The sequence below is a fragment of the Trichomycterus rosablanca genome, chromosome 20 (genome assembly GCF_030014385.1).
Source record: "Trichomycterus rosablanca isolate fTriRos1 chromosome 20, fTriRos1.hap1, whole genome shotgun sequence".
NCBI classification, from domain to species: Eukaryota; Metazoa; Chordata; class Actinopteri; order Siluriformes; family Trichomycteridae; genus Trichomycterus; species Trichomycterus rosablanca.
In genome coordinates, this window is record NC_086007.1 from 12,881,941 (window position 1) to 12,908,144 (window position 26,204).

At 41.0% G+C, this 26,204-nt stretch overlaps 1 protein-coding gene across 1 annotated transcript; it reads left to right on the forward strand.

The window, feature by feature from the left end:
• akap1b (A kinase (PRKA) anchor protein 1b) lies at nt 1-25,570 on the forward strand. The gene is made up of 11 exons (XM_063016723.1): nt 1-136; nt 14,025-16,345; nt 16,451-16,566; nt 17,594-17,720; nt 17,820-17,947; nt 20,762-20,939; nt 21,022-21,172; nt 21,256-21,323; nt 21,431-21,504; nt 21,593-21,658; nt 23,082-25,570. The coding sequence occupies exons 2-11, from the start codon at nt 14,050-14,052 to the stop codon at nt 23,142-23,144; spliced, it is 3,267 nt and encodes a 1,088-aa protein (XP_062872793.1). The 5' UTR covers nt 1-136; nt 14,025-14,049; the 3' UTR covers nt 23,145-25,570.
• Nucleotides 25,571-26,204: the final 634 nt, after the last annotated feature.

A 26,204-nucleotide genomic window follows, 5' to 3' on the forward strand; every position in this document is an offset into this window, starting at 1 on the left:
GAGAAAGAGGCTTGTGGGAGAAAACAGCCAGGAGGGACGCAGTTTGAAGCGGTCGGGCCTGGAATAACGGGACGGTATCTGAGCTTTCACCCGGGTATGTGGTGCACACTGGCCGCACGGAGGACACACAGACCCGGTGAGTAGTGAGTCCGTGTGTCGGGGTTGTACTCAAACAGACCGGGTGTGAGTGAGGGACGGGATATAGTGGCTAGCACAGCGGCTAACAGTAACCTTTCTTATACTGGCTTTGTCCAAATTAGCATTTGCACAGTGCTTAGTGTTTAGTGTTCTAGTTTGAGATACTATTTAGCACAGTAGTGTGTATTTACACTATATAATTAGTACATTCATTATAAATACTGTTTGCTCAGGTATTATGTGGGTTAACAAAGGCACCTGTCTTGCCCTCTAGCTACAAGTGTGTGGCTAGGAATTTGTTTACATTTTAAAGTCGAGACTTTGTTTATTAGCTTTAACACTATTCTGAATCACATAATGAGCTTCGTAGCACATTTCAAACTTCTATACTTTATAGTATATTAATTCTTGTACATTTCTACCTGATTATGCGGGTTTTTTTCCGATCTGATTTCCGTTAAGCCATTGTGTGGCATGCTAGCTGATCTTTTAGTTATTCCCTAATACGTATTCCTTGGAAAATTGGTGTAGTTTTAGGGTGCAGGTTTGTGGTATAGGGGTTCTGATCTCTGATTCTAAATACGTATAAGCTTGCTATTTTAAAGCGTGATGGATTTATACTTATACTAGAGTTATACTAAGCAAGTAAGTAGTGTGTCATCCATTAATGCATTCAATAAAGATATTAGATTGCAGATTTGTAGTAGGTGATCAAAACGATCAGAACAGCACATTGCAGCATATTAGATCAAAACAGTGTTTCCTCTGCGTATAGAAAGTCTGCAAGTTTGAAACTTTTTGCAATAGCACGGTTGACTCGTGTTAAGGTTAATATTTAATAATAGACCTGACATAATGTGTACATATTTATTTTTAGCTTAAATATCTTTTCTGATCTGAGCCTATTGTCCTTGCATAGTCTGAATAAGTGAGGACTGGCTCTTTGACACTTTGCGTTGTGCTGCCTTCACGTGCTTTGAAAGTCGTAATTACAAGACTTACTGCACGCTAACTTTAGCTAGCATGCATTTTGTTTTGCATTGTTTTTTTTGTTCGTTTATCAAACTATTGTCCTCTCGTACATGTTACTTTAGTGTAATACATAATGCAAACAGGAATATAATGTGTAGGAGAATATAATGTGTAATAGTTGGGTTGTAATATTTAGCTGGCAATGAAGAAATGCTAACCATTAAGCCATGAAGCTCTAAAACTTTATTCAGACGTCCTTAACAAGTAGTTTAACACGATAATCAAAAACAGTTTCCAAAGTTGCGATCTAAGAACATCAATGTACAATTTTAACTCGGGAACTTATATCAACCAGAATAGTGCTAGCACGTGAAGGTTGCATAATTCACGCAGCGTCTCGGCCTACTATAATAAAGCAGCACTAGGTCAAATTGTAGCTTAGCGGTACTTCTTTAACCTTCTTCAGTCGCATCACAGATTTGCTATTTCACCTGTGATTTACTACATACATTTGCTCTCCAGGTTGATTTCCCAGTACCGCTTTGCTTTGATATTTTGCAAGTAAACGGCGATTCGGGTTTTATTGTAGCGTTAGCACTAGCGTGTTAGCGCGCATGGGTCCTGCTACACCATGCGCCACACACACCATATGTCTGCTATATATCTGACACCGTGCATTCTGGTAAGTTCAGCACTTCTTACTGTATCCGTGGCTTGTATTATTTCATAACATTAAATGAAACACAGCATTGCTCAGGATACATTACTAATAAGCTTCGGGACATTTCTAGTACCGGCGTCCGGCTCAGGTTCCAGTGTTTGTGCGTATTAAAGCTCATCGTGCAGGTTGTTGGATAATCTCAATGCATAAGAGCTCATGATGATTTCAACGCGTCCACTACCATTATTGGGTTATACATGTGCACTGACTTTCTTCATCTATTAAAGGTAGTAATGCGCCCCCACCCCCCCTTTCTCCCCCCCAAGGTCGTTCAGCGGCATGGCTCGATGCCTAGCTTGGTGTTCACAGGCCACCATGGTGCCAAATCGGCTCCATGTTCCCGTTTATTTAACCTCGTCCAAGGTGAAACGCGCATTATCTGGCAACACGTACAGACGTTATACAGTAGCGAGTGTGGCTGATCTGATGTGTACACCCTGACCATCATACTGTTACGCAGTCCAAGACTGTAATCACACTACAGTATATATTTGGGAGGGGGGGTTCCAAACCATGTGAGGTGGGGGGGGGCTGTGTTAGAAGGGCTAATTACTTTCTGCCCAAATGTGCATTGTGGGCATTAAGAGGACACACTCGATATTCAATAGAATTCAACATTTTATTTATGCAGTTTGCAGTCTACATTTCCTTGAGTTTGGTGTAAACAGATCAACAAAGAATCACCATTTAAGGCATTTGCTCTGCTGAAATGTCATTTATTCAGTCCTTTTCTCTTTCATATTCAATTTGAGTTACATATACTGTATTCCTAGGGGGGGCCGTAGGGGAAGGCCCCCTAGAACCGCCACTGCGTCCCTCAATATTGAGATATGCTCAAAACGTGCCCCCAATATTCCGATGTAAAATATAAATACAGTAGAACCCAGTCATTCGCCAGTCTCTCTACTGGTACAACTTATTCGATCGACTTTCTCAAAACAAATTGTCTCTGCATTCGTCCTTTCCCTCGGAATTCGGAGCAGACCACGCGGTACGTCCCGACCCATCCGTCTTGTTGGCTCTCGTTTGCTAAGCATTACAAGTACAAGCTTCTTGAATCGTGGTTTAATTCATTTTCTATTCCCCCCCCCCCCCCCCCCCCAATCTAGTCGTGTCCAATTACCCTGATTGCGTCCTCTATACTGATTCGACATACGCCCCCTCAGACGCAGTCAGTACAGACTGCTTTTTTCACCTGCACGAGTCGAGTTCATACACTGACAGGCACTGTGTACGGAGGGACACACCCCCATCAGCGTCATTCCTCAGTCAGCCAGCAGGGGCCGCAATCGCACCAGTTATGAGGACCTATGATCTGACTTTCTTACCCTCTAACCCTGTGAACAACAGCCAATCGTTGTTCATGCAGCCTCCCAGCCCAGTTGGAAAGGCAGAGCTGAGATCCGATACGATGTATTCGAAACCCCAACTCTGGTGTGCTAGCGTACTTTATCGCTGCGCCACCTGAGCGGCCTTTATTCTTTTATTATTATTAAAATAAGTGTAAAAGATTAGTGATTCAACCAACCTTAAAAGGAAGCAGGGAACGACAATCGAACTGAAGAAAGAACTTATTGTAAAGTTCAAAAGTGGAATTCAGCAATATGGTATGGCCTAATTGACCATATTGAAAAATAAAGAAGCAGTAAAGTGTGCCAATGTGGCAAAAGCAGTGACTGTTCTTGATGTGAATTGATAATCTGTAACTGAAGAAATGGAAACTGTTGTTAGTCTGGATTAACGTAAAACAATTGGCTGAAGATAGTGTTTCTAACATCCCACCATCCTTCCTTCTCTCCACCTTCCACTTATGCCACTAGCTCTCAGTACAGGTGCAGTTATTTTTTTATTCATTTCATGTACATTTATTGGTTTTGTAGTTTTATGTCTGGGGTAGCACGGTCACCTCACAGCAAGAAGGTCCTGGGTTCGATCCCCAGGTGGGGGCGGTCCGGGTCCTTTCTGTGGAGTTTGCATGTTCTCCTCGTTTCTGTGTGGGTTTCCTTCCACAGTCCAAAAACATGCAAGTGAGGTGAATTGGAGATACAAAATTGTCCATGACTGTGTTTGACATTACACTTGTGAACTGATGAATCTTGTGTAATGAGTAACTACCTGTTCTGTCATGAATGTAACCAAAGTGTAAAACATGATGTTAAAATCCTAATAAATAAATATAGTTTTATGTCTAACCTTATGCATTGCATATTATAAAGATTTAAATAAGCAGTTATCAGGGAGTCTTGGCTTGATTAATCCAATTTACATTCTTCCTTAAAGGAAATTGTTTTTTAAAATTTGTGCAAATAAAACAGCTTCCTGGAATGTATGCAGAATAGCGACGTTTTACTGTAAACATATTCCACTCACTAGCATAGCGTAAGGATAGTTGTTGATGGGACACTTATTATTGTAATACTGAACCACCAGCACTTTACTTTAGCTAAGTCTTTATAAAAGCTCAGACTTGTATGCAAAGGTCAGCAATTGTATAAATAATCAACCATCCCTTATCATAGCTAAATTACCTGGGAAGTGAATTAGCCACCCATTCACCGAGCGACCAACAGTCACGACGGTATTCAACAAATGTTAATGTCTTTACGTTATATTTGTTAGAAAACTCATATAAAGTCTTGTTTGTGTTAGTCATTGTAGCAATACATGTATAACATAGTAGATGGTAGTACATTTACATGTTCAGCATTTAGCAGACGCCTTTATCCAAAGCGACTTACATTATAGTTACAGTATACAGTCTGAGCAACTGAGGGTTAAGGGCCTTGCTCAAGGGTAGTACCTTTTATTAATTGCATATTCTTTAGTATCTTGTGTAACTGTACTTGCTTATAATAAATAGCAGTGATAGTGTTTGTTTGATTAAAGTTTTAAAGATTAAAGTTTTTTTTTTTTAACTATGATCCGCTTTCCTTTAGTGAGTCATTATGAGCAAGAGGAAGGGTGGCAGTGATTTTTGTTTTGGCAGTTTCAGGAAAATAAGAGAAAGTTGAGAGCAGTAGGAAAATGAGTACTAGCCAGATGACTAGTATACTGTAGAACAAGACTCAATTTCTGAACATTATGGTAAGAAATACCAGTTATTTACTGATAGTTATTTTAGTTCAATCTGTGGCATTCAGACAAGAGAAAGAGAGGAATGAGATCATAAGTACTAGGGCTGGGCGATATGGATCAAAAATAATATCTCGATATTTTTTGCTGAACGGCGATATACGATATATATCTCGATATTTTTTTATCCCATAAGGTATTAACAAAAAGACACTTCTGAGACAAAGCTACATGTTCCAATTTTTTTACAGGCACTTTTATTAATATTCATGCTGGGGAAGCTTTACACAAGAACTATTTTTCCTTAAAAAAAAAGAGCTATTCTAAGAAAACATGTGCAGAGACAAACTGGGAGAAGAGAAAGACGAACTGTCGGATCTAACTGGAACGCAACATCTATATCGATATATGCGATATTGTCTTATCTTATATCGCGTATGAAAATATATCGATATTTTATAAAATCTCGATATATCGCCCAGCCCTAATAAGTACCATTTTATTCATTTTATTTACCTAAACCTCGGTCACAGTAGCAGCACTTGGTCTCATCTAACAATGAATAGATTTCTGTTGCTATGATTATAGTTGTATTTTATTAATATCTACTGTTACAACACATTACTAGCCATGATTGTCAGATGTAAAAAAAAAAAAAAAAAAAAGTAAAATAAAAAGTTCATCTCATTTTCAAGTGAATTTTCAAATAGAATGGCTGGAAGCACCAACCTCCTGTAGAGTTGGTTCTCCCTGATGTTTCACTCATAGCTAAGGTCTTGCTACAGTCATTAAAACAATGCTTGAGCACTTTTCAGCCTTCTCAGTCCAATCAGCATCTGCTGCATCTGTAGAATGTGGTTCCATAACAAGACACGAGTTAAGTACTGAAAAGGAAAATCAACTGACATTAAGTATAGACTATATTTAACCACATTGTACTACTCATAATAAATAATACCTTAGAATAAGATAGCCAGAGGAACAGTTTAGGAAGTTTTTTATGTTCCTATTTCATTGTCATTTTATCATCAAAGCAATACAGTAAAATATTATTGTTTACTTGCAATTATTGTTTGTTTAATAAAATGCTTATAAAATAATGTAGGGAAATTGCCCCGCAATGCGAATACTGCCAATTACCCATGACGATTAAACACACACTGAGTGCCGTAAATACCAAAGGGAAAGACAAAAATTCTCCATAGCTGGAACAGTGAAAGACATTTGAACCTAGAAAAAGCAGAAAAGCATTTGAACTTCATTGCAATCACTAAATTAGGAATACACATTTAATATCAGACTACCTAACTGATACAAAGCACCCACATAAACCTTTCCTGCCGTGAGTGTAACTGTTCTTTTTCTAGGACTAAATAAAAAGATGACATTCTACAGTCCAACAAATTTGAGTTCTTTAATAAGTTTGTATTTGTTTGGTTAAGTTACATTTTCATCAAGATAATGATTTGTTAGTGTAGAAAGTTCTTTAATATCATTACTCCCAAATTACCTTTTTGTTGACTTTTCTGTTACATTATATAAAAAAAAAAAAAAAGTGCAGAACTCAAGTCAGGATTTCAGCATGGGGCTGTTATTAACAACTTCAGGTCTCAAGATAAATTTAAACTTAAAGTACAGGGTGCACTTACTGGCAGCTTCATTACCATTTGCAGCACTTAACATATGAAATCACTTAGTAAACATTTACTGACTGATTACTTAGTTGCTGTTCACACACTGTCACCCCTGTTTACCTGCCCATTAGTAGAATGGGATTGGGATGGTATTTTGGCAGTGGATTATTCAAAGCATTGCAGTGACACAGTTCTGTGTTACACTGTTTTTAAAATGTTGTTTATACTTGCTGACATTGTAGGTGTACAATTAACCTATAGCATATAGTTTTCTTTCTATGTACGATGTGCTACAATTTCAGCCATCGGAGACAATTTTTATAGGGGTGAGAGCATAAAAGAATAGTTTGAGAAGATTCCTTCTGTTAAAATGCTTAACTTTTTAGAAAGTATTGATATTAAACAAGTGATCTGAACATATAATGATTTACAGTTTCAATATCTGTCTATGCCATAAAATAGCCAATATGGCAATAAACCCAAACAAACAAAACGTACAACGTGTTAATTATCCTATTGCCATTTATCAGTGAAAAGTTTCTGAATATAGAACATGTGTGGCCTAACATTTTTAGTTAGATTACTGGTCTTTTCTCAGCATTGATATATCCTCTGGGAGTTCCTCTTCATTACTGTTTTAGGTAAGTCGGTTAACAAAGTGTACTTGATGACAGATGGGCAACAGTCAGCAGTTATATAACCTTGAAGTGCATCTGTATGATGAGTGTAGCACATGAAATAGCCAATAAGTGTATGTTAAAGGTAGGTTAACCTAAGAGTTTGGCTGGTGAGTATAGATACAAGTATACAGGGGTTGGACAATGAAACTGAAACACCTGTCATTTTAGTGTGGGAGGTTTCATGGCTAAATTGGACCAGTCTGGTGGCCAATCTTCATTAATTGCACATTGCACCAGTAAGAGCAGAGTGTGAAGGTTCAATTAGCAGGGTAAGAGCACAGTTTTGCTCAAAATATTGCAATGCACACAACATTATGGGTGACATACCAGAGTTCAAAAGAGGACAAATTGTTGGTGCACGTCTTGCTGGCGCATCTGTGACCAAGACAGCAAGTCTTTGTGATGTATCAAGAGCCACGGTATCCAGGGTAATGTCAGCATACCACCAAGAAGGACAAACCACATCCAACAGGATTAACTGTGGACGCAAGAGGAAGCTGTCTGAAAGGGATGTTCGGGTGCTAACCTGGATTGTATCCAAAAAACATAAAACCACGGCTGCCCAAATCACGGCAGAATTAAATGTGCACCTCAACTCTCCTGTTTCCACCAGAACTGTCCGTCGGGAGCTCCACAGGGTCGATATACACGGCCGGGCTGCTATAGCCAAACCTTTGGTCACTCGTGCCAATGCCAAACGTCGGTTTCAATGGTGCAAGGAGCGCAAATCTTGGGCTGTGGACAATGTGAAACATGTATTGTTCTTTGATGAGTCCACCTTTACTGTTTTCCCCACATCCGGGAGAGTTACGGTGTGGAGAAGCCCCAAAGAAGCGTACCACCCAGACTGTTGCATGCCCAGAGTGAAGCATGGGGGTGGATCAGTGATGGTTTGGGCTGCCATATCATGGCATTCCCTTGGCCCAATACTTGTGCTAGATGGGCGTGTCACTGCCAAGGACTACCGAACCATTCTGGAGGACCATGTGCATCCAATGGTTCAAACATTGTATCCTGAAGGCGGTGCCGTGTATCAGGATGACAATGCACCAATACACACAGCAAGACTGGTGAAAGATTGGTTTGATGAACATGAAAGTGAAGTTGAACATCTCCCATGGCCTGCACAGTCACCAGATCTAAATATTATTGAGCCACTTTGGGGTGTTTTGGAGAAGCGAGTCAGGAAACGTTTTCCTCCACCAGCATCACGTAGTGACCTGGCCACTGTCCTGCAAGAAGAATGGCTTAAAATCCCTCTGACCACTGTGCAGGACTTGTATATGGCATTTCCAAGACGAATTGACACTTTATTGGCCGCAAAAGGAGGCCCTACACCATACTAATAAATTATTGTGGTCTAAAACCAGGTGTTTCAGTTTCATTGTCCAACCCCTGTAGATGGTATGCCTGTATATTATAGACCCAAGATTTTCAATTCCTTTTGTAAGTTTGTAATGCCTTTTTTGCTAGTGCTACCCCCCACACTGACCAAGGAAAGCCTCGGCTGACACGTGCATTTGCCTTCAGTCATAGAAAATTTGATGGAGGGACACTCTGCTGCTGCATCAAATTTACATCAAATTGTTCTGTACAGTATAGTCACAGTGCCATTAGTCCATTTTTCAGGCTTCTTGAGTGATTTCAAAAGATTTATAAATAGGGATGTCCCGATCCGATCTCAAAGATCGGAGTCGGGGCGATCAAGGCATTTTTTAACTGATCGGTATCGACTTTACGAAGGCCGATCCTAAGCCGATCCTTTGTTTTATGTCAGCATGTCCGCTGTGTGGAAATACTTTAAATTGGAAAGTGAAACAAGTCCAACAGTGAAGTGAAGTCCAGTGATAGCTCAGTGGTTAAGGTACTGGACTAGTAAACAGAATGTTGCCAGTTCAAGCCCTGCCACCACCAAGTTGCCACTGTTGGGTCCCAGAGCAAGGCCCTTAATCTTCAATTGCTCATCGTGTTCAGCTCATTGTGTAAGTCACTTTGGATAAAAGCGTCTGCTAAATGCTGAAAATGTAAATGTAAAGTGTAATGTCTGCAATGCGAGCGTTTCACGAGGCGGTAGGAGCAGAGCTGCGTTCACTACTGTAGAATTTGACTATTTATGTGGTGTGTGAGTCAAGGATCACTCCGGTTTACAAAACAACGTAGTGATGCACTTGCTTAATAAAGAAATAAACACGCGGTATATTTACAAGTTGTCGGGAACATATCACTTTATTAACGTCTTCTGTTACGGTACCGAATAGCGGACAGCTGGAGTCATCGCGTTAGCTAAGCACGCTATTCCATGCACTATGGAAGCCCCTAAGGGTCAAAACACACTCACTTCACGGCAGAGATGCTGATTTTTCTCAAAAAGAACCTTCTTCATTCTGAGTGTTCTAGTTTAACCACTATAATGCTGCACTAAGTTTGTTTAAAAGAACATTAAGCAATAGCTTGGATGCAGGCAATTTTTTTCCTACAGCACTGCAGAGCTATTCAGTTGTTAAACATGTACATTGGATTAATTTGAATAACTGTAATGTACTCGAAGTGTGCACTGTGTGAACAGTATTATCTAGTTCCTATCTAGACAATATCTAGAAAATACAAGTATCGGTTTGAGACTCTGTATCGGATCGGGATCAAAATTAAAGATCGGGATCGGGAACAAAAAAACGTGATCGGGACATCCCTATTTATAAATGCTCTGCCATTGCACAGTATTTTCCTTTATGATTAATAGCAGAAGGTGACTTTCTTTGTCTTATATTTTCCTTGGCAATATGCAAATTTTCAACAGAAATTGCATTGCCATAATATCACCAGTTGGCATATTGATCCCTAGCCTAACCAGTTTAGTCCAGGATAAATAATAATAATCTTTTCGTTTATGCTGTTTTGGTAAAGTTTATTTTCCATGTGGGTTTGTTGACACGCCCCTATTCAGCAAATTTGCATGGGGTCAGAGTCCGAGTTCAAAGTACATTAGCAGAGTGTCCTTTTATGTAGTGCTGTTTCTCTGCAAGCCCTGTGAAGACGACACATGTTGTGGGCTATGCATTCCTTTCTTTTGACTGGCTGGGCTTCTCCGGCTCAATTAAGGAAAGGCATGCTTGGATATCCTTTTTTAAATCTGAGTTAGTGCTGGCCAATGAGCATAGTGTGTAATCCCAATAGCCTGTCTGGCTGAACTTTAGCTGTGTAGGACCTGTCTGTACTACTCCAGTGCTGTTACCCAAAATCTGGTTTATCAAGCTCAGCCAAACTTAGTCAGTTGTTTTTTGTTATTATATGACACATTTCGGATGCCAGACTAACTCTGGTTATTGCATTTAGGTTTAGCTTTACTTAAGGAAATTCTAAAGCATGCTTTACAATCAAAACCTGTAAATAAAACCCTTTCATTCATAAATGACCTGGTCCAAGCAGTGTGCAACATTCCACCAGCTCTATTATTTATGGCAATGCTCTTTAGTTTCATTATTTGGTGTCTTTACTCTGCTTAATGTCTCATGATTAAAGTGACCCACTATCGGATTATTCAATTATTCCTTTGTCACCTCATAAAACAAACCTTGTTTAGTGTAAAGCTGAATAAATTCTATAAAAGGACACCACATAAGATTATGCTGTATTTTGCATAGGTCATTCCTAGCGCACCTGTTATCTCTGTGCTACCTGAACCTTAACTTGGTATTTTGATTATGCACAGGCCATCTGTTCTTAAACAGTGCTGTGGGGGGAAAAGTATTGGCCCCTTCTTTGTTTCATCTAGTTTTTTTTTTAGAAACAAAATGTCATTAGACAAGGAGATAATAAGTACCAGTTTATTTACCTAAGCCATTTATGAAAAGCAAATCACTTATGTAAAGAAGTAATTGTATCCCCTATACATTAGGGGTGTTATATAACAGGAACCTTTGTTTCTTGTGGTTAACAGTGGGTTTGCCGATGCTCAGGTGGCGCAGCGGTAAAGTACGCTAGCTCAACAGAGTTGGGGTTTCAAATACATCGTATCGAATCTCGGCTCTGCCTTTCCGACTGGGCTGGGCGGCTGCATGAACAACGATCGGCTGTTGTTCAGGGTTAGAGGGTAAGAAAGTCGGATCATAGGTCCTCATGACTGGTGCGATTGGTGCCTGCACAGGGCTGAGGAATAATGCTGATGGGGGTGTGGCCCTCCATTCACAGTGCCCGCCAGGTGTATGAACTCGACTCGTGCAGGTAAAAAATGCAGTCTGTACTGACTGTACGTGCCGGAGGGGGCGCATGTCAGTTGAGAGGCGTCCTCAGTCAGCGGTGAAGGGTCGAATTAGTATAGAGGATGCAATCAGGGTAATTGGACACGACTAGACTGGGGGATAAAAATGGGGGGGGGGGGGGGGGGAGTGGGGGAAAAAGTGTATATATATATTTACATGTATAAAAAACAGTGGGTTTGCCTTACAACACACTATGGATAGCATTTGTAATCTAATTTTTTACTGATGGTTTACCATGCTCGAGAGCCAGGTCTGTAATTCATTAGACATTCATCTGGGTACGTTTGGGACTTTCTTTATTGTACTTTTAAGGTCTTTGGTAGGCCAGCCCCTTCTGGAAGAAGCACCATTGTTTTTTTCTGTTGGAATATAACTGCTCTCACTGAGGTTTGTTAAAGTCCCAGATCAATGGAAATGGCTTTGTAATCTTTTACAGACTATTAAAGTATCTCTTCTGGAACTTTAATTGAGCAAAGCATAGTCTGCTGCTTGTTAAGACCCAGTAATTCTTGTCACCTTGCTGTTCCATCTGCAGAGAAGAGACTATTTCAGCTCTCCAATTAAGTCTCCTAATAAGCCAGATGGCATATAGACAGTGATACTATGAAGGGTTTTTTGGAAGGTATTGGTAACACCATGAAATGCTAACTTGTAAAGTGCCATTTCTTGGCCAAGAGCAAACCCTTTGGTGAGTGGAACAGGTATAGGCAGAGGTTAGGGCTGCTGGTGATCCATGTCTCAGTGCCAGAAAGTCAAGCGAGTGGGATGATTCATAGGCATAGGCTGTGTTGAAGTAAGCTTTTTTTTTTTTTGGGGGGGGCAGCTGATTGACAGAGTTCACCTACTACCACTGTTTAAGACCGAGGCAACAGTTAGGGGTTAATGAGGTCACTGGCATTACTGTCACTGTGGCATGACTGAAGATGTTTGTGATGCCAGTGGAATATATGGACATGTATTTTTGGAAAGCACATGCTGGAGTGGAGATTATTGACAGTTCATTACAAGAACAAGACCTGTGTGTAGAGAAACTGCTTATTTAATGCGTTGTCAGTTATTGTTGGTTCTATTATTATGAACTAAGAGATTATGCAGATGACAAGGACCTTGAAGAACACTTTAGAACTGGTTTAGATCAGACACGATGGGTAGTGGACACTCCATTTATATTATGTGAAGCCCTTTCCCCCAATTTTCACTTTGGGATAAACTAGTAGACACCGGAAACCAGCTAACAGCAAATTACCATCACAGTTTGTCCATGCAAAATGTCTTATGCTGGCTACAACAGAAAAGTAAACACGGGCAAGAGGCCTAACTTGACGGTAGCTTTAGTAGGTTATCTACGGCTGCACAAGTTAAAACGGCTTACTGTTTGATGTGTACATAACTGCTTTGTATAACCTTGTCTAGAATATACAAAGCAGTATGAAAATAAAGTAAAATTCCTATTTTCAACTGAATGTTTTAACTGTGCTCCTGCCTTTAATTACATACTTCTAGTTAGTAAGTTATTAAGACTGTTAGAACACTTACGATTTAAAGATGTTGAGCCCTGGTAGATGTCATAAGGCAAGGTGGTACATGTATTTATTTATTTCTTAATTATATTAAAACATTGTAAAACAATTTAAATCAAGCACTTTATAAGTGCAGACATGCTGGTAAACCACTGGAAGAAATATGTGTAGTGTTAATGTACAAGTAGTGATATACACTGATCAGCCATAACATTAAAACCACCCCCTTGTTTCTACACTCACTGTCCATCTTATCAGCTCCACTTACCATATAGGAGCAGTTCTATTGTAGTTCTACAATTACTGACTGTAGTCCATCTGTTTCTCTGCACACTTTGTTAGCCCCCTTTTATGCTGTTCTTCAATGGTCACGACTCACTACAGAGCAGGTATTATTTGGGTGGTGGATGATTCTCAGCACTGCAGTGACACTGACATGGGGGTGGTGTGTTAGTGTGTGTTGTGCTGGTATGAGTGGATTAGATACAGCAATGCAGATGGAGTTTTTAAACACCTCACCGTCACTGCTGGACTGAGAATAGTCCACCAGCCAGCAGCAGCGTCCTGTGACCACTAATGAAGGTCTAGAAGATGACCAACTCAAACAGCAGCCATAGATGAGCGATCATCTCTGACTTTACATCTACAAGGTGGACCAACTAGGTAGGAGTGTCTAATAGAGTGGACAGTGAGTGGACACGGTATTTAAAAACTCCAGCAGCGCTGCTGTGTCTGATCCACTCATACCAGCACAACACACACTAACACACCACCACCATGTCAGTGTCACTGCAGTGCTGAGAATGATCCACCACCTAAATAATACCTGCTCTGTGGTGGTCCTGACCATTGAAGAACAGCATAAAAGGGGGCTAACAAAGTGTGCAGAGAAACAGATGGACTACAGTCAGTAATTGTAGTAATGCTATAGCTGATCAGTGTATACTTTCATATGAAAAGTGCACTAAACCATAATTTATCTAATCTACTTGCTGAACTCACTCGGGTCTCTTTTACTCTGTTTTCAGGAGCAGTAGCTAGAAATCAGCGGATATGCCGCTCAAGGCTCGGAACTTTCTACCGTACACACTTCCTGGAGTGCTTGCACTCATAGGTCTGTGGTGGTACACTTCACGCAAGAAGGAGCAGACCGTCACCAATGATGGCGGGGGGAGACAGGCCACAAGTTTGCTGTCTTCACCTGAAGTCAGTGCTGAAGAAGTCATAGAGGCCACACATGGCATAACCCACCAGGAAGGACATTACACCAAAGAACTGTCACCCGCTGAGCAAGAGGTCGTAGCGCAGATCAACTCACTCTTAACAAACTCTGCAATAGAAGAAACTCTTGGGATCCCCTTGATAGATCTGGAATCAGGAAAGCTAAGCACTTCCTCTCGTGACACAGCCGGCGCTGTCTGTCAACAAAGCGATCCTGAATTGATCAGTGAACAGCCTGACATAGTTTTAGCACCGAGAGAGCTTGTAGAGAAGGCGTCTTCTCATAAAAGCCTGCAGACGGCCGCTCTAAGCAATGAGTCTGGAGTAGAGTCTCTGGGTCAAACACTTGACCAACAAGAAACTGACACTAGGGAAATAAAATCAGTTGTGGACTCGTCTCTGGAGTCAGCCAAAGCTGAGACTTTGGATCTTGAGGTGGATAAAGAATTGACAATATGTGTTGCTGAAAGTATTGAAGCAGATTCGGCTAGAGACAGTCTTTTCACTACCAAAGAACAGCTGACCTCCTCTACACCCACGGAACATTTTTCATACGCTCAGACTTTATCAGAGCAATCCCTCTGTCACGAAAATCCTGTGCTTCCTGTCTCTCTTCAAAATTCAACCAGCTCCCCACTGTCTAATGATTCCATAGAAGGCCAGTATCAGCAGAACGGGGACCTTAAGCATACGACCGATAGTCACAACAGCATGGAAGAGCTCCACAGTCTTGCAGCCAGCTTGATTTCTGAAGTCCTCTCATCTGCTGCCCGTGAGGTCACGGCAGTCAGTACCTGTGAATCCCAGCATAGAAAGGTCCCAGAGCAACCCGACAGCATAGAACCTGCACTTAACGGAACAGGAACCACAAGAGACGATCACGAACATGCATCTCGGGTGGAGTCGTCTACTCAAAGCCACTCGGATCACTCATTGAAGCACATTGTACACATCTCGGAGGTCAACGGCTGCCTTACTCCCACTGAATGGGACATATCTGGAAAGCAGGAAGACTTCGTTTTTGCTGATTGCCAGGGACACTTGGAATCGACTCCAATCTTGCCCAGGGTTCAGGCCCAAGCGGAAGTCGTGGCTGGAACTGAAGATTCTGTGTGCAGTACCTTTCAGTCAGAGAGCAGCGTTACAAGCGAGGATTTCCTTAGCACAGGTTTGTCATTAACGGCAGTATCGGGCAGCAAAGACCACAGTTTCGATATCAACCAGCATGGACAGTTGGACACAACTTTTAGCCAGTCTGAGGTTTCAGCTCAAGAAGTAGTAACGGCGGATTTAGGGTGTGTCACACACCAGTCGGAAAATGGCATTTGCACTCGGAACCTCTCTGGCACAGGTTTAGCAGCAGCCGGCAGCAACGAGGAGACCTGTATTTCTCCCAAAAACCACCAGGGACAGTTGCCATCGACTCCAAGCCTGCCTGAAGTTCAGGCCCAAGTAGATATTGTGACTAAAACGGAAGATTCTGGATTGTACACATGCCAGTTGGAGAGTGGTATCTGCACTGAGGACCTACCCAATACGAGTTTGTCATCAGCGGTACCTTTCAGAAAAGAAAAGCAGGATCCTTTTGATCTTGTCAAGTCGAGTCAGTCCGAAGTTGAGACCCAAAATGAATTTGTGTCTGGGACGGAGGATTCGGGGTGCGTCACGTTTCACTTCGAGGACATCGGTAGCAAAGGCCTCCACAACACGCTGTTATCAGACACTTCTGATGACAAACCTGAGAGTGACGAGTTTACGCTGGATAACAAACAACAACGGTTGGAATCCATGCAGGTCCTTACCAGGGTTCAGGCTCAAGAAGAAGTTGTGACCGGAACAGAGGATTCTGGCTGCAGCACGTGCCAGTCAGAGGACGGCAACAGCAGTGAGGACCTCCTCGGCGCAGGGTCGTCATCAGCGGTGACCGGAATCAAAGATGTGGAGGCTTGTACTACTGGGATCTTGACTTTGGAGAAAAGGGATAATGGAGTACAAGAGAACCTGGTGTCAGCTGAACTGGAAGAACCAGCGCTGAGTTTAAAGCACGCATCAGCTAATTGTGCATCGGCACAGCTTAACGGGGAAGACCTCAAAAATGGAACCAGTGAAGCAGAGGCAGATCAGTCGGGTGAGTACCATAGTTCCTTGTAAACGTTACATTATGGTGGATAAACATTTTAGGGAACAACCATGACTTCACGATTGATTGTTCTTAAATGTCATGGTGCTGTAGGTTCAGATGTGAACAGTATGGACTCCATGGACAGCATCACTTTGGCAGGAGGAGACAGCCAAGATAGCGGCAGCCAGGGCACAAATTTGATTGTGTGGGAAATAGAGGTACCAAGGGTAAGTTTGCTCACCTTGCAGTATTGTTTTAGACTGGCACTTGTAGTAAAACCAAATGATTATGCATTCACTGAACCACCTCCTTGTTTCTAAATTCGCTGTCCATTTTATCAGCTCCACTTACTATATAGAAGCACTTTGTAGTTCTACAATTATTGACTGTAGTCCATCAGTTTTTCTGCATGCATTGTTAGCCACTTTTCATGCTGCTCTTCAATGGTCAGGACTCTCCCAGGACCACCACAGAGTAGGTATTATTTGGGTGGTGGATGTTCTCAGCACTGCAGTGACTCTGACATGAGGGTGGTGTGTCAGTGTGTGTTGTGCTGGTATGAGTGGATCAGACACAGCAGCGCTGCTGGAGTTTTTAAATACCGTGTCCACTCACTGTCCACTCTATTAGACACTCCTATCTAGTTGGTCCACCTTGTAGATGTGAAGTCAGAGACGATCGCTCATCTATTGCTGCTGTTTGAGTTGGTCATTTTTGAGATCTTCATCAGTGGTCACTGTTGGGTGCTGTTGGCTTTACATTTACATTTGTGGTATGAGTTGGCTGGCTGTTTTTGGTTGGTGGACTATTCTCAGTCCAGCAGTGACAGTGAGGTGTTAAAAAAACTCCATCAGTGCTGCTGTGTCTGATCCACTCATACCAGCACAACACACACTAACACACCACCACCATGTCAGTGTCACTGCAGTGCTGAGAATGACCCACCACCTAAATAATACCTGTTCTGTGGTGGTCCTGTCCATTAAAGAACAGGGTAAAAACAGGCTAAAAAAGTATGTAGAGAAACAGATTGACTACAGTCAGTAATTGTATAACAACAAAGTGCTTCTATATGGTAAGTGGAGCTGATAAAATAGACAGTGAGTTTTAATGTTATGGTTGATCAGTGTATGTCTTCATACAAGTAGAGCATTGATTTGTAAATAAGCTTTCTTGACTAAGTGATATAATACATTTCATTTATTGATTAGCATGCCTATGCAATGCTCTGATTTCCACTTCTTTCATTTTCAGCATCTAGTTGGTAGATTAATTGGCAAAAAAGGAAGATACGTAAGCTTCCTAAAGCAGACTTCTGGTGCAAAGATCTACATCTCTACCCTGCCTTACACTCAGGAGTTTCAGATCTGCCATATAGAGGGTGAGTGAGCCTAATAGTCCACCAAATAATGTGTTCCCCCGAGCTTGTTTGATAAATGCTCGTTCTGCTGTATGCAAAGTTATTTCTGTTTGCTCTCAGGTACCCAGCAGCAAGTAGATAGAGCATTGGCGTTGATCGGAAAAAAGTTTAAAGATCTGGAGCTGACCAACGTGTATACACCTTCGTTGCAGCCCACCACAATGCCCTCACTTTCCATTACGTCCTGGGTAAGGCTGAATTTGGTTTACCTTTATGTTACTGGTCTGGTTAAGGGTGTTTATAGTCACTACATTAGTGGTAGCCTAGTGGGTAGGGCTTTGGGCTATCAACTGAAAGGTTGACGAGTCAAATCCCAGCTCTGCCATGCAGCCACTGTTTGGTCCTTGAGCAAGGCCCTTAACACTCTCTGCTCCAGGGACGCCGTACAATGGCTGACCCTGCGCTCTGACCCCAGCTTCCAAACAAAAAGACAACAAGGCATTCTTTAACTTGGACATTCTGTCCAAACTGGTTATATGACCCTAGGACAATTTACCAAATTGATAAATTTATTTGTGAGATGTGGTGTCCCAAATACCACATATACTATACATTGTGCTAAATTAGCTTTTTACTCCTTTTATCATTACCGTTCGTTTCAGAGCAGCCCATGTTTAAATGTAAAGCACAAGTCAAATTCTTTTTGGCGTATTCCAGTTTAGGGTTGGGCGGTATGACGGTATTGCGGTATACAGCGGTATTTAAAAATGGTGACGGTATTTAAAAAATGTGAAGCACCAAATTTCTGCTTCAGGTCTACCTTGAAAACGAAGACTTTTAAGACCTTCGCGCATCCACGGTAAGGGAGGGGTGGGAGTAGTAGGCGGTTGGAGCTCACTGATTGGTTGTGGAGGTGCTCACTGTTTGAGGTGATAACACAAAAGCTAAGGAGCGCTCTACATAGGGTGTGTTCAAACACCTAGTGAGCTGCCTTGCTGTCTTACTGCCTACATAGGCAGCTGCCTCAGTAGAGAGGATTCTAATAAGTCATTGACTTATTATAAGGCAGGTTATTCGAACGTACTACTTAGACAGCGATTCCATCGGGTTTTGCTTGCTAAGCTAACAGTTAGCGTCTTGCCATTCAAAACCATGGGATGGGGCGGCACAACGCGCTGGCATGTCAATATAACATCTGTGTACCGAATACGGTTACATTCACTGACAAGCCCGAACTTGCAAAAAAAAAAAACCACACGTGTAAGTTTATGCAATATAATATTATCTCTGTGTGTGTGTGTGTGTGTGTGTGTGTGTGTGTGTCGCGCTCACTCTTCGCAATACTACAAGTGTTTCGGATTTGAATTCCGACAATAAACAGCTTTTATTATAACTGATTAATTCCCCGTACTGATGTGAAGCAGAATGGGTGTATTACAGCCGATAATAACGGCTCAAAAATGAAAACATATACAGGGGTTGGACAAAATAACTGAAACACCTGTCATTTTAGTGTGGGAGGTTTCATGGCTAAATTGGACCAGTCTGGTGGCCAATCTTCATTAATTGCACATTGCACCAGGAAGAGCAGAGTGTGAAGGTTCAATTAGCAGGGTAAGAGCACAGTTTTGCTTAAAATATTGCAATGCACACAACATTATGGGTGACATACCAGAGTTCAAAAGAGGACAAATTGTTGGTGCACGTCTTGCTGGCGCATCTGTGACCAAGACAGCAAGTCTTTGTGATGTATCAAGAGCCACGGTATCCAGGGTAATGTCAGCATACCACCAAGAAGGACAAACCACATCCAACAGGATTAACTGTGGACGCAAGAGGAAGCTGTCTGAAAGGGATGTTCGGGTGCTAACCCGGATTGTATCCAAAAAACATAAAACCACGGCTGCCCAAATCACGGCAGAATTAAATGTGCACCTCAACTCTCCTGTTTCCACCAGAACTGTCCGTCGGGAGCTCCACAGGGTCGATATACACGGCCGGGCTGCTGTAGCCAAACCTTTGGTCACTCGTGCCAATGCCAAACGTCGGTTTCAATGGTGCAAGGAGCGCAAATCTTGGGCTGTGGACAATGTGAAACATGTAATGTTCTCTGATGAGTCCACCTTTACTGTTTTCCCCACATCCGGGAGAGTTACGGTGTGGAGAAGCCCCAAAGAAGCGTACCACCCAGACTGTTGCATGCCCAGAGTGAAGCATGGGGGTGGATCAGTGATGGTTTGGGCTGCCATATTATGGCATTCCCTTGGCCCAATACTTGTGCTAGATGGGCGCGTCACTGCCAAGGACTACCGAACCATTCTGGAGGACCATGTGCATCCAATGGCGGTGCCGTGTATCAGGATGACAATGCACCAATACACACAGCAAGACTGGTGAAAGATTGGTTTGATGAACATGAAAGTGAAGTTGAACATCTCCCATGGCCTGCACAGTCACCAGATCTAAATATTATTGAGCCACTTTGGGGTGTTTTGGAGAAGCGAGTCAGGAAACGTTTTCCTCCACCAGCATCACGTAGTGACCTGGCCACTATCCTGCAAGAAGAATGGCTTAAAATCCCTCTGACCACTGTGCAGGACTTGTATATGGCATTTCCAAGACGAATTGACGCTGTATTGGCCGCAAAAGGAGGCCCTACACCATACTAATAAATTATTGTGGTCTAAAACCAGGTGTTTCAGTTATTTTGTCTAACCCCTGTATATAGCGGCTCCCAGAGATGCAACTCGGTTCATTTGAAAGAGCCGTTCAATAGAATCAGATCGCTCGCGAACTGCCCATTACTAACAGAGAGATTCCTTGGTTTTCACCATGATTACAAAACATTCTGAACACTTCTCTAGGTGGTGTTTACATAACACACCACAGCTGAAGCAAGTTAGGTGGTGTTATCGAGTTCCAATGGTTTGATCATGTTGCAGCCCAACTTTAGACCTTGCAGACAAGCCCGGTGGTTCTAAAGCCAGCAGTTATTGCAGTAAAATATATGGTTGTTACTGTAACATAGAAATACAAACTCGAACTACTCATCTATGTTACAGCTCCTGCTTCCTAATGGAGTAGCGGTGGAGGTGATAGTGGTGAACATTGTCTCGGCAGGCCATATTTTCGTCCAGCAGCACACCCATCCTACGTACCATGCTCTTCGCAGTCTGGACCAGCAGATGTTCCTGTGTTACTCGCAGCCTGGCACTCCTGCCCTACCGTCACCGGCTGAGGGTAAGAAAAGTTGCCTTTCACAGCGCTGTATTCACTGAATTTCTGCCACCTAATCTTTTGATTCCTTTTTTTTTTTGGCCAGTTGGTGTGATCTGTGCGGCTCCTGTGATGGATGGTGCATGGTGGCGAGCGCAGGTCATCTCCTTCTACAAAGATTCCCATGAAGTGGAGATTCGATACGTGGACTACGGTGGCTATGAGCGAGTGAAGATCGATACTCTTCGCCAGATAAGGTAACTGACGCTTTTGCTTGCTGTTAAGCATGGCTCAACAAGGTGTCTAGCTTTTCTCACTCTAAATAATTCGGTGCTTCTAGGTCGGACTTTGTGACGTTACCTTTCCAAGGAACAGAAGTGTTACTGGACAATGTGGCACCTCTTGCTGGTATGAGATTTGTCACATTGTGGCAAGTACTTTGTTACCTTTATGCACCTGTTAATTTTGGTTATTTAGAGTTTCAGCTGTTTTGTAATCAGCCACATACTTTTTAGGAGAGGAACAGTTTTCAAGTGATGCCAACTCTGCACTGGATGAGATAACACGAGGGGTTCCTTTACTTGCGCAGGTAACATTGTTGTCCAGTATTCACATTTTACCATGTTTTTTTTTTTTGTTCTGAATGCATTTTTACAGATGAATTCTTAACCTTTTAGGTCACAAATTATGACAATAACACAGGCCTTCCGTTAGTCCAGATGTGGAGCATGGTTGGAGAGGAGGTAAGTGCATTCTGACTTAGACATTTGTACTTCTGTAAATCATCGTTAATGGCAAAAGGTAGAGATGGACCAATCAGATTTTGAGACTGATGTGAGTGACTGTCTTTGTACTTTTGGGTTTGTAACCCTCAGTGGGTAGCACTGTCACCTCACAGCAAAAAGGTCCTGGGTTCAATTCCCAGGTGGAGTGGTCTGGGTCCTTTCTTTGTGGAGTTTGCATGTTTTTCCTGTGTTTGTGTGGGTTTCCTCCGGGAGCTCCGGTTTCATCCCACAGTCCAAAGACATGCAAGTGAGGTTTAATGGAGATATAAAATTGTCAATGACTGTTTAAAAACTTAAACTGATGAATCTTGTGTAACCAGTAATAAAGTGATGTTAAAATTTGCATAAATAAGTAAATTAATTTTCTATCCAGAAGTAGCCAAAAGAGCTGAACTGGTGGTTAAACATCAAAGGATAAAACTACAATTAGTTATTAATAATTACCAAATAATTAATATATCAGCATTCACTACATTTTGTTAATACAAATAAAGAATGAAGAGATCACATATGGCAGCAGGAAGAGACCCTGTCTGAATTTCACTCCCTTAAACGCAGTCAGTTGTGTTTGAACTGACAAATTCGAACACTCTGCAGTGGTATGCTAGCTCAGGGTTCTTCAAACTATTTTTTAAGTGACCCACAGTTTTGTCCATTATTTTTTATGGACCCAGGCAACACAAGCAATGCATCTTATTTCCTCCACAAGGGGGCGTTTGCATACAAGTTTCAGTTATGTGCTTGTTAAAATCTGTTTATTTATTTTCTATTTATTTAATTTTACTTTTATTATTATTCTCTGCAACCTATTTTTATTTTGTACTAGGGCATTAAACTGCTGCGCCACTCAAGCGCCTCAAAAAGTGTTTTTTAATGTTATGTGTATTTTCTGTTATGCTGTAATGTTTGCCTTGGTTGATGCACTACTAATAACCTAGTGTAGCTTACTATTAACAGAACATGACTTTAGAAGATGTAGCAAATATAATAAATGTATTTTGGCACAGTATTTTATACAAGAGAGTAGCGAATAAAAGACGTATCACAACCTTTCCCGCCATGAGCATGGCCCAAACATTAAACACTAACTAACTAAATTGAATTTTCAGCTGAATCTATACAATAAATAAATGCTAATAACTTTTAAATTAATATCTGCCAACACGCATACGGTTTTGCTTTGCTGCATATGTAGTTTAAATGATCTGTTCTTTAAACAGTGCATGTTTGGAGCTCGTTTCTTTTTTTGTTTTGTTTTATTATTTGAGCTTGTCAGGACAGAATTCTCCCCTACCGTTTTTCCATTTGATTTTGTGCATGGTTAAACTGCTGTACTTTCCTTTTACTGTATGATTAATTATCTTTTTCTTTCTTTATGTAGCTGGTGCTGCTGAATCGTACACTGACTGACCGAGGCTTGGCTACCTGGGTGGACAGCTTCTGAGCCCCTCAGGATCTCCCGCACCCTCCCAAACACCTCCCTTCACCTTGCACACACCTTAAGTGCACAGTCAAACCGGCTAGCAAAAAGCATTGCTTTTTACGTTTGGCTCAACATTTTGCTTCTCCCTTTGAATAAAAATGTAGGTAGAGTATGAAGAAGAAAAAAAAGACAAAAATTAAGAACCAAGTTTTGATTACAAAACATCCTGTAAAAATTGAAAGAGGAATCTCTTCAGTGCTTTTGTAAATGTATACAAATCTGAAATACAATAGCTGAAAAGTTGGTTATGTTTTATGTCTGACCAGGCTCCTTCAGCACAACTGTGGATGCAAGAGCTGTAATTGTGTAAAAAAATGTACATTAAAATATCAATGGTGCAGTAAACATTTAGTATTGGTAACATTTGGAAAAAAATTGAAAATGCTCGGTTTGGGACTGGTCTCAGCAATGTGTGGATCATTTTGTTTTCATAGGCGTTTCAGTAGTTTATTCGATTACTGAATGTTTCATAGTGCTGGGGGCTTAGAAAGTGTATCTCAAATGCTTGTGCACATCCAGTGTATAAAACAGCAGAGGAGAGAAGCACCACAGAGTCGTTCCAACCCAGAGTCTGTTCAGCAATGTGGCCTTATGGGACAAACGACCATCACTCCCATCCCCTCCCTTAGTGTGCACAGGCCGGACATTAAGCTTAATCCGTAACTCTTACATTTAGTCAATCAGGACTTCTCGCTGTCTGGAAAGATACACTAAACCACTGGGTTCCATTTTATTAGGACATCATGGCTTATGGAACTGCTACAACTACCGTCTAGATGAAACCAGAACATTACGTTGTATCTGAGTGTGGGCTTTTTTGCACATTGTCTGCTGTGTCAGTTGTATGCATGTAGTCCTTCTGAGCACATTTTTAATCCACACATTGCATCAAAAACTCACTGTTCACTGTTTGTAGTGGGGCTCACTGTGTACTGGTCTGTAACACCAGAGAAATATTGTTCACTCATTTTTATTCTTAAATCAAACGGTTGGTTGCTGATCTGGAATCATTTTTGTTTCACACCCAGACTGGGTATGAACCCTGTGTTATTAGTTGACTAATTAGATGACACGTTGGCTGCTTGAATACATGCTAACAATTGTTTTGCTGCAAAAAGCTTAAAAAAGCCTCACTTATATATTTTGTTTGATTTTGGACATTAAAAAAAGGCTTATTTGCTGTATGTTTACTTTGTTTAAACAAAAGGGAATGTAAATGCACTGGGACTAGTCCTTTTTATTGTCATTAATAATGTGGATTGCATTCAGGTAGATGACTGGCCGGAACTTACATATTCAGTTTTTTGCTGCTTTTCCACTTTCATCCTCTGAATGTGACTAATTCTACACCAGTCAGATTCATAACCTCAAATATATATATATTTGATTTGGTATATACTGATTTCTGCTTTGATTTGTTGTATGTGCGGTTAGGACTCCATTCTTTAAAATGTTTTTTCTTGTGTTGCACCGTCTTCAGTCTAAGAACTTTAAACACTTGAATTTTGTATTTAAATTAATTTGAGAGATTTTGTTCCTGGAAGAATAATTGTTGCTTCATTAAACTGTAAGGACTAGATTATTACTATGGTCAAACGTACAAACTTTTTAAATGGTAAACAAGAATATAGTTCTTGAGATTACTGCAAAGACGAGGGCACATTTCTACACTACTACTAGCAGTATCTTCAGTCACCGAAAAGATTTAGGATCATTATCAATGTTGCGTCTCAGGAATGAGTTTCGTCACCGGTTGCTTATTTGTTTGGTGTACTGTCTAAAATTGTGGGAAATGTCTATCATGCAATGGCGTACCAAATGGCTTACAGAATAGTCTGTAGTTTTTACTCAAAGTATTTATTCACTGAAGCAGATGACTGAGTGTTGGTACTTCTCTTGGATTGATGTGTATCAACCTCCCCCTTCCTTAGTTTAGGTTTAAAGTTCATGAGGGTTGTAACCACTCTTTTCCCTGAACACCATCAGCTTATGACCTTGATTAAGCCCGTTTTTATTTGGTACTAATTGCATCCATCCCACCTTTTGCATTCTTATAATGATTAATCAAACCATGTTTCCTTGTCTGCATCTGTGTAAATAAGATATTTTACTGTTTTTGTAAAACACTAGAAGTGTGTGGGGGTAACACAGGGATCATGTTTTTCCACCCCTTTCAGAAAGGACACATTTGTGAGTAGGATTGGTTTGAAGTGTTGGCCTAGCTAGTTGACCTAAAATTCGATTATTTAACTGAGTGTAAGCAATTCTGCCTGGAGTGTCGACATGTACAGGTTTTTTTTTTTTTTTTTTTGCTAGACTCATGAGAAGGTTTGATTCTTGATTGTACAGATCTATATATAAAAAAAGAGAATAAAGTTATTAAAATATGACGTGTCATTTTTGTGTCAAACTGTTGGTTTAAAAGGTTCTTCAAGAATATCTTGTCACCACGTGGGTAAATATTAGAAAACCTTACATTTTACTTCATATGTATCGATAAATGTTAATGTATTCTAAATGTTACAGAATAATTACAACCAAGCTTAAATTCATAGTAATGTGTGTGTTCTGATATTTACTAACTGCAGAATGGCATTTTGACTTGCTTTTTAATATTAGTCATATTATCATTATGTAGTTTATAACTTTTCTCTAAATTATGAGATTAGGATTAAATAATTATATACTAATTTAGGATGGATTAAACATCATTTTTTAAGAAGAAAATATGATGTATTTAAACATTTGTAAACATTTATAGTAATTTAGAGACAGTCATTATTTCAAATTAGCAGGGTGGCACGGTGGCTAAGTATTTGGAAATACACTGATCAGCCATAACATTAAAACCACCTCCTTGTTTTTACACTCACTGTCCATTTTATCAGCTCCACTTACCTACAGTTAGTAGGTCTACAATTACTGACTGTAGCCCATCTGTTTCTCTGCATGCTTTGTTTGCCCCCTTTAATGCTGTTCTTCAATGGTCAGGATTCACCCAGGACCACTACAGAGCAGATA

Excerpts from the sequence above, each read along its gene's own strand:
- akap1b (XM_063016723.1), top strand. The coding sequence starts at position 14,050 with ATGCCGCTCAAGGCTCGGAACTTTCTACCGTACACACTTCCTGGAGTG. Across the intron at positions 16,567-17,593 it reads GGGAAATAGAGGTACCAAGG|CATCTAGTTGGTAGATTAAT; the intron begins GTAAGTTTGCTC and ends TTTCATTTTCAG. Across the intron at positions 21,659-23,081 it reads GGAGCATGGTTGGAGAGGAG|CTGGTGCTGCTGAATCGTAC; the intron begins GTAAGTGCATTC and ends TTCTTTATGTAG.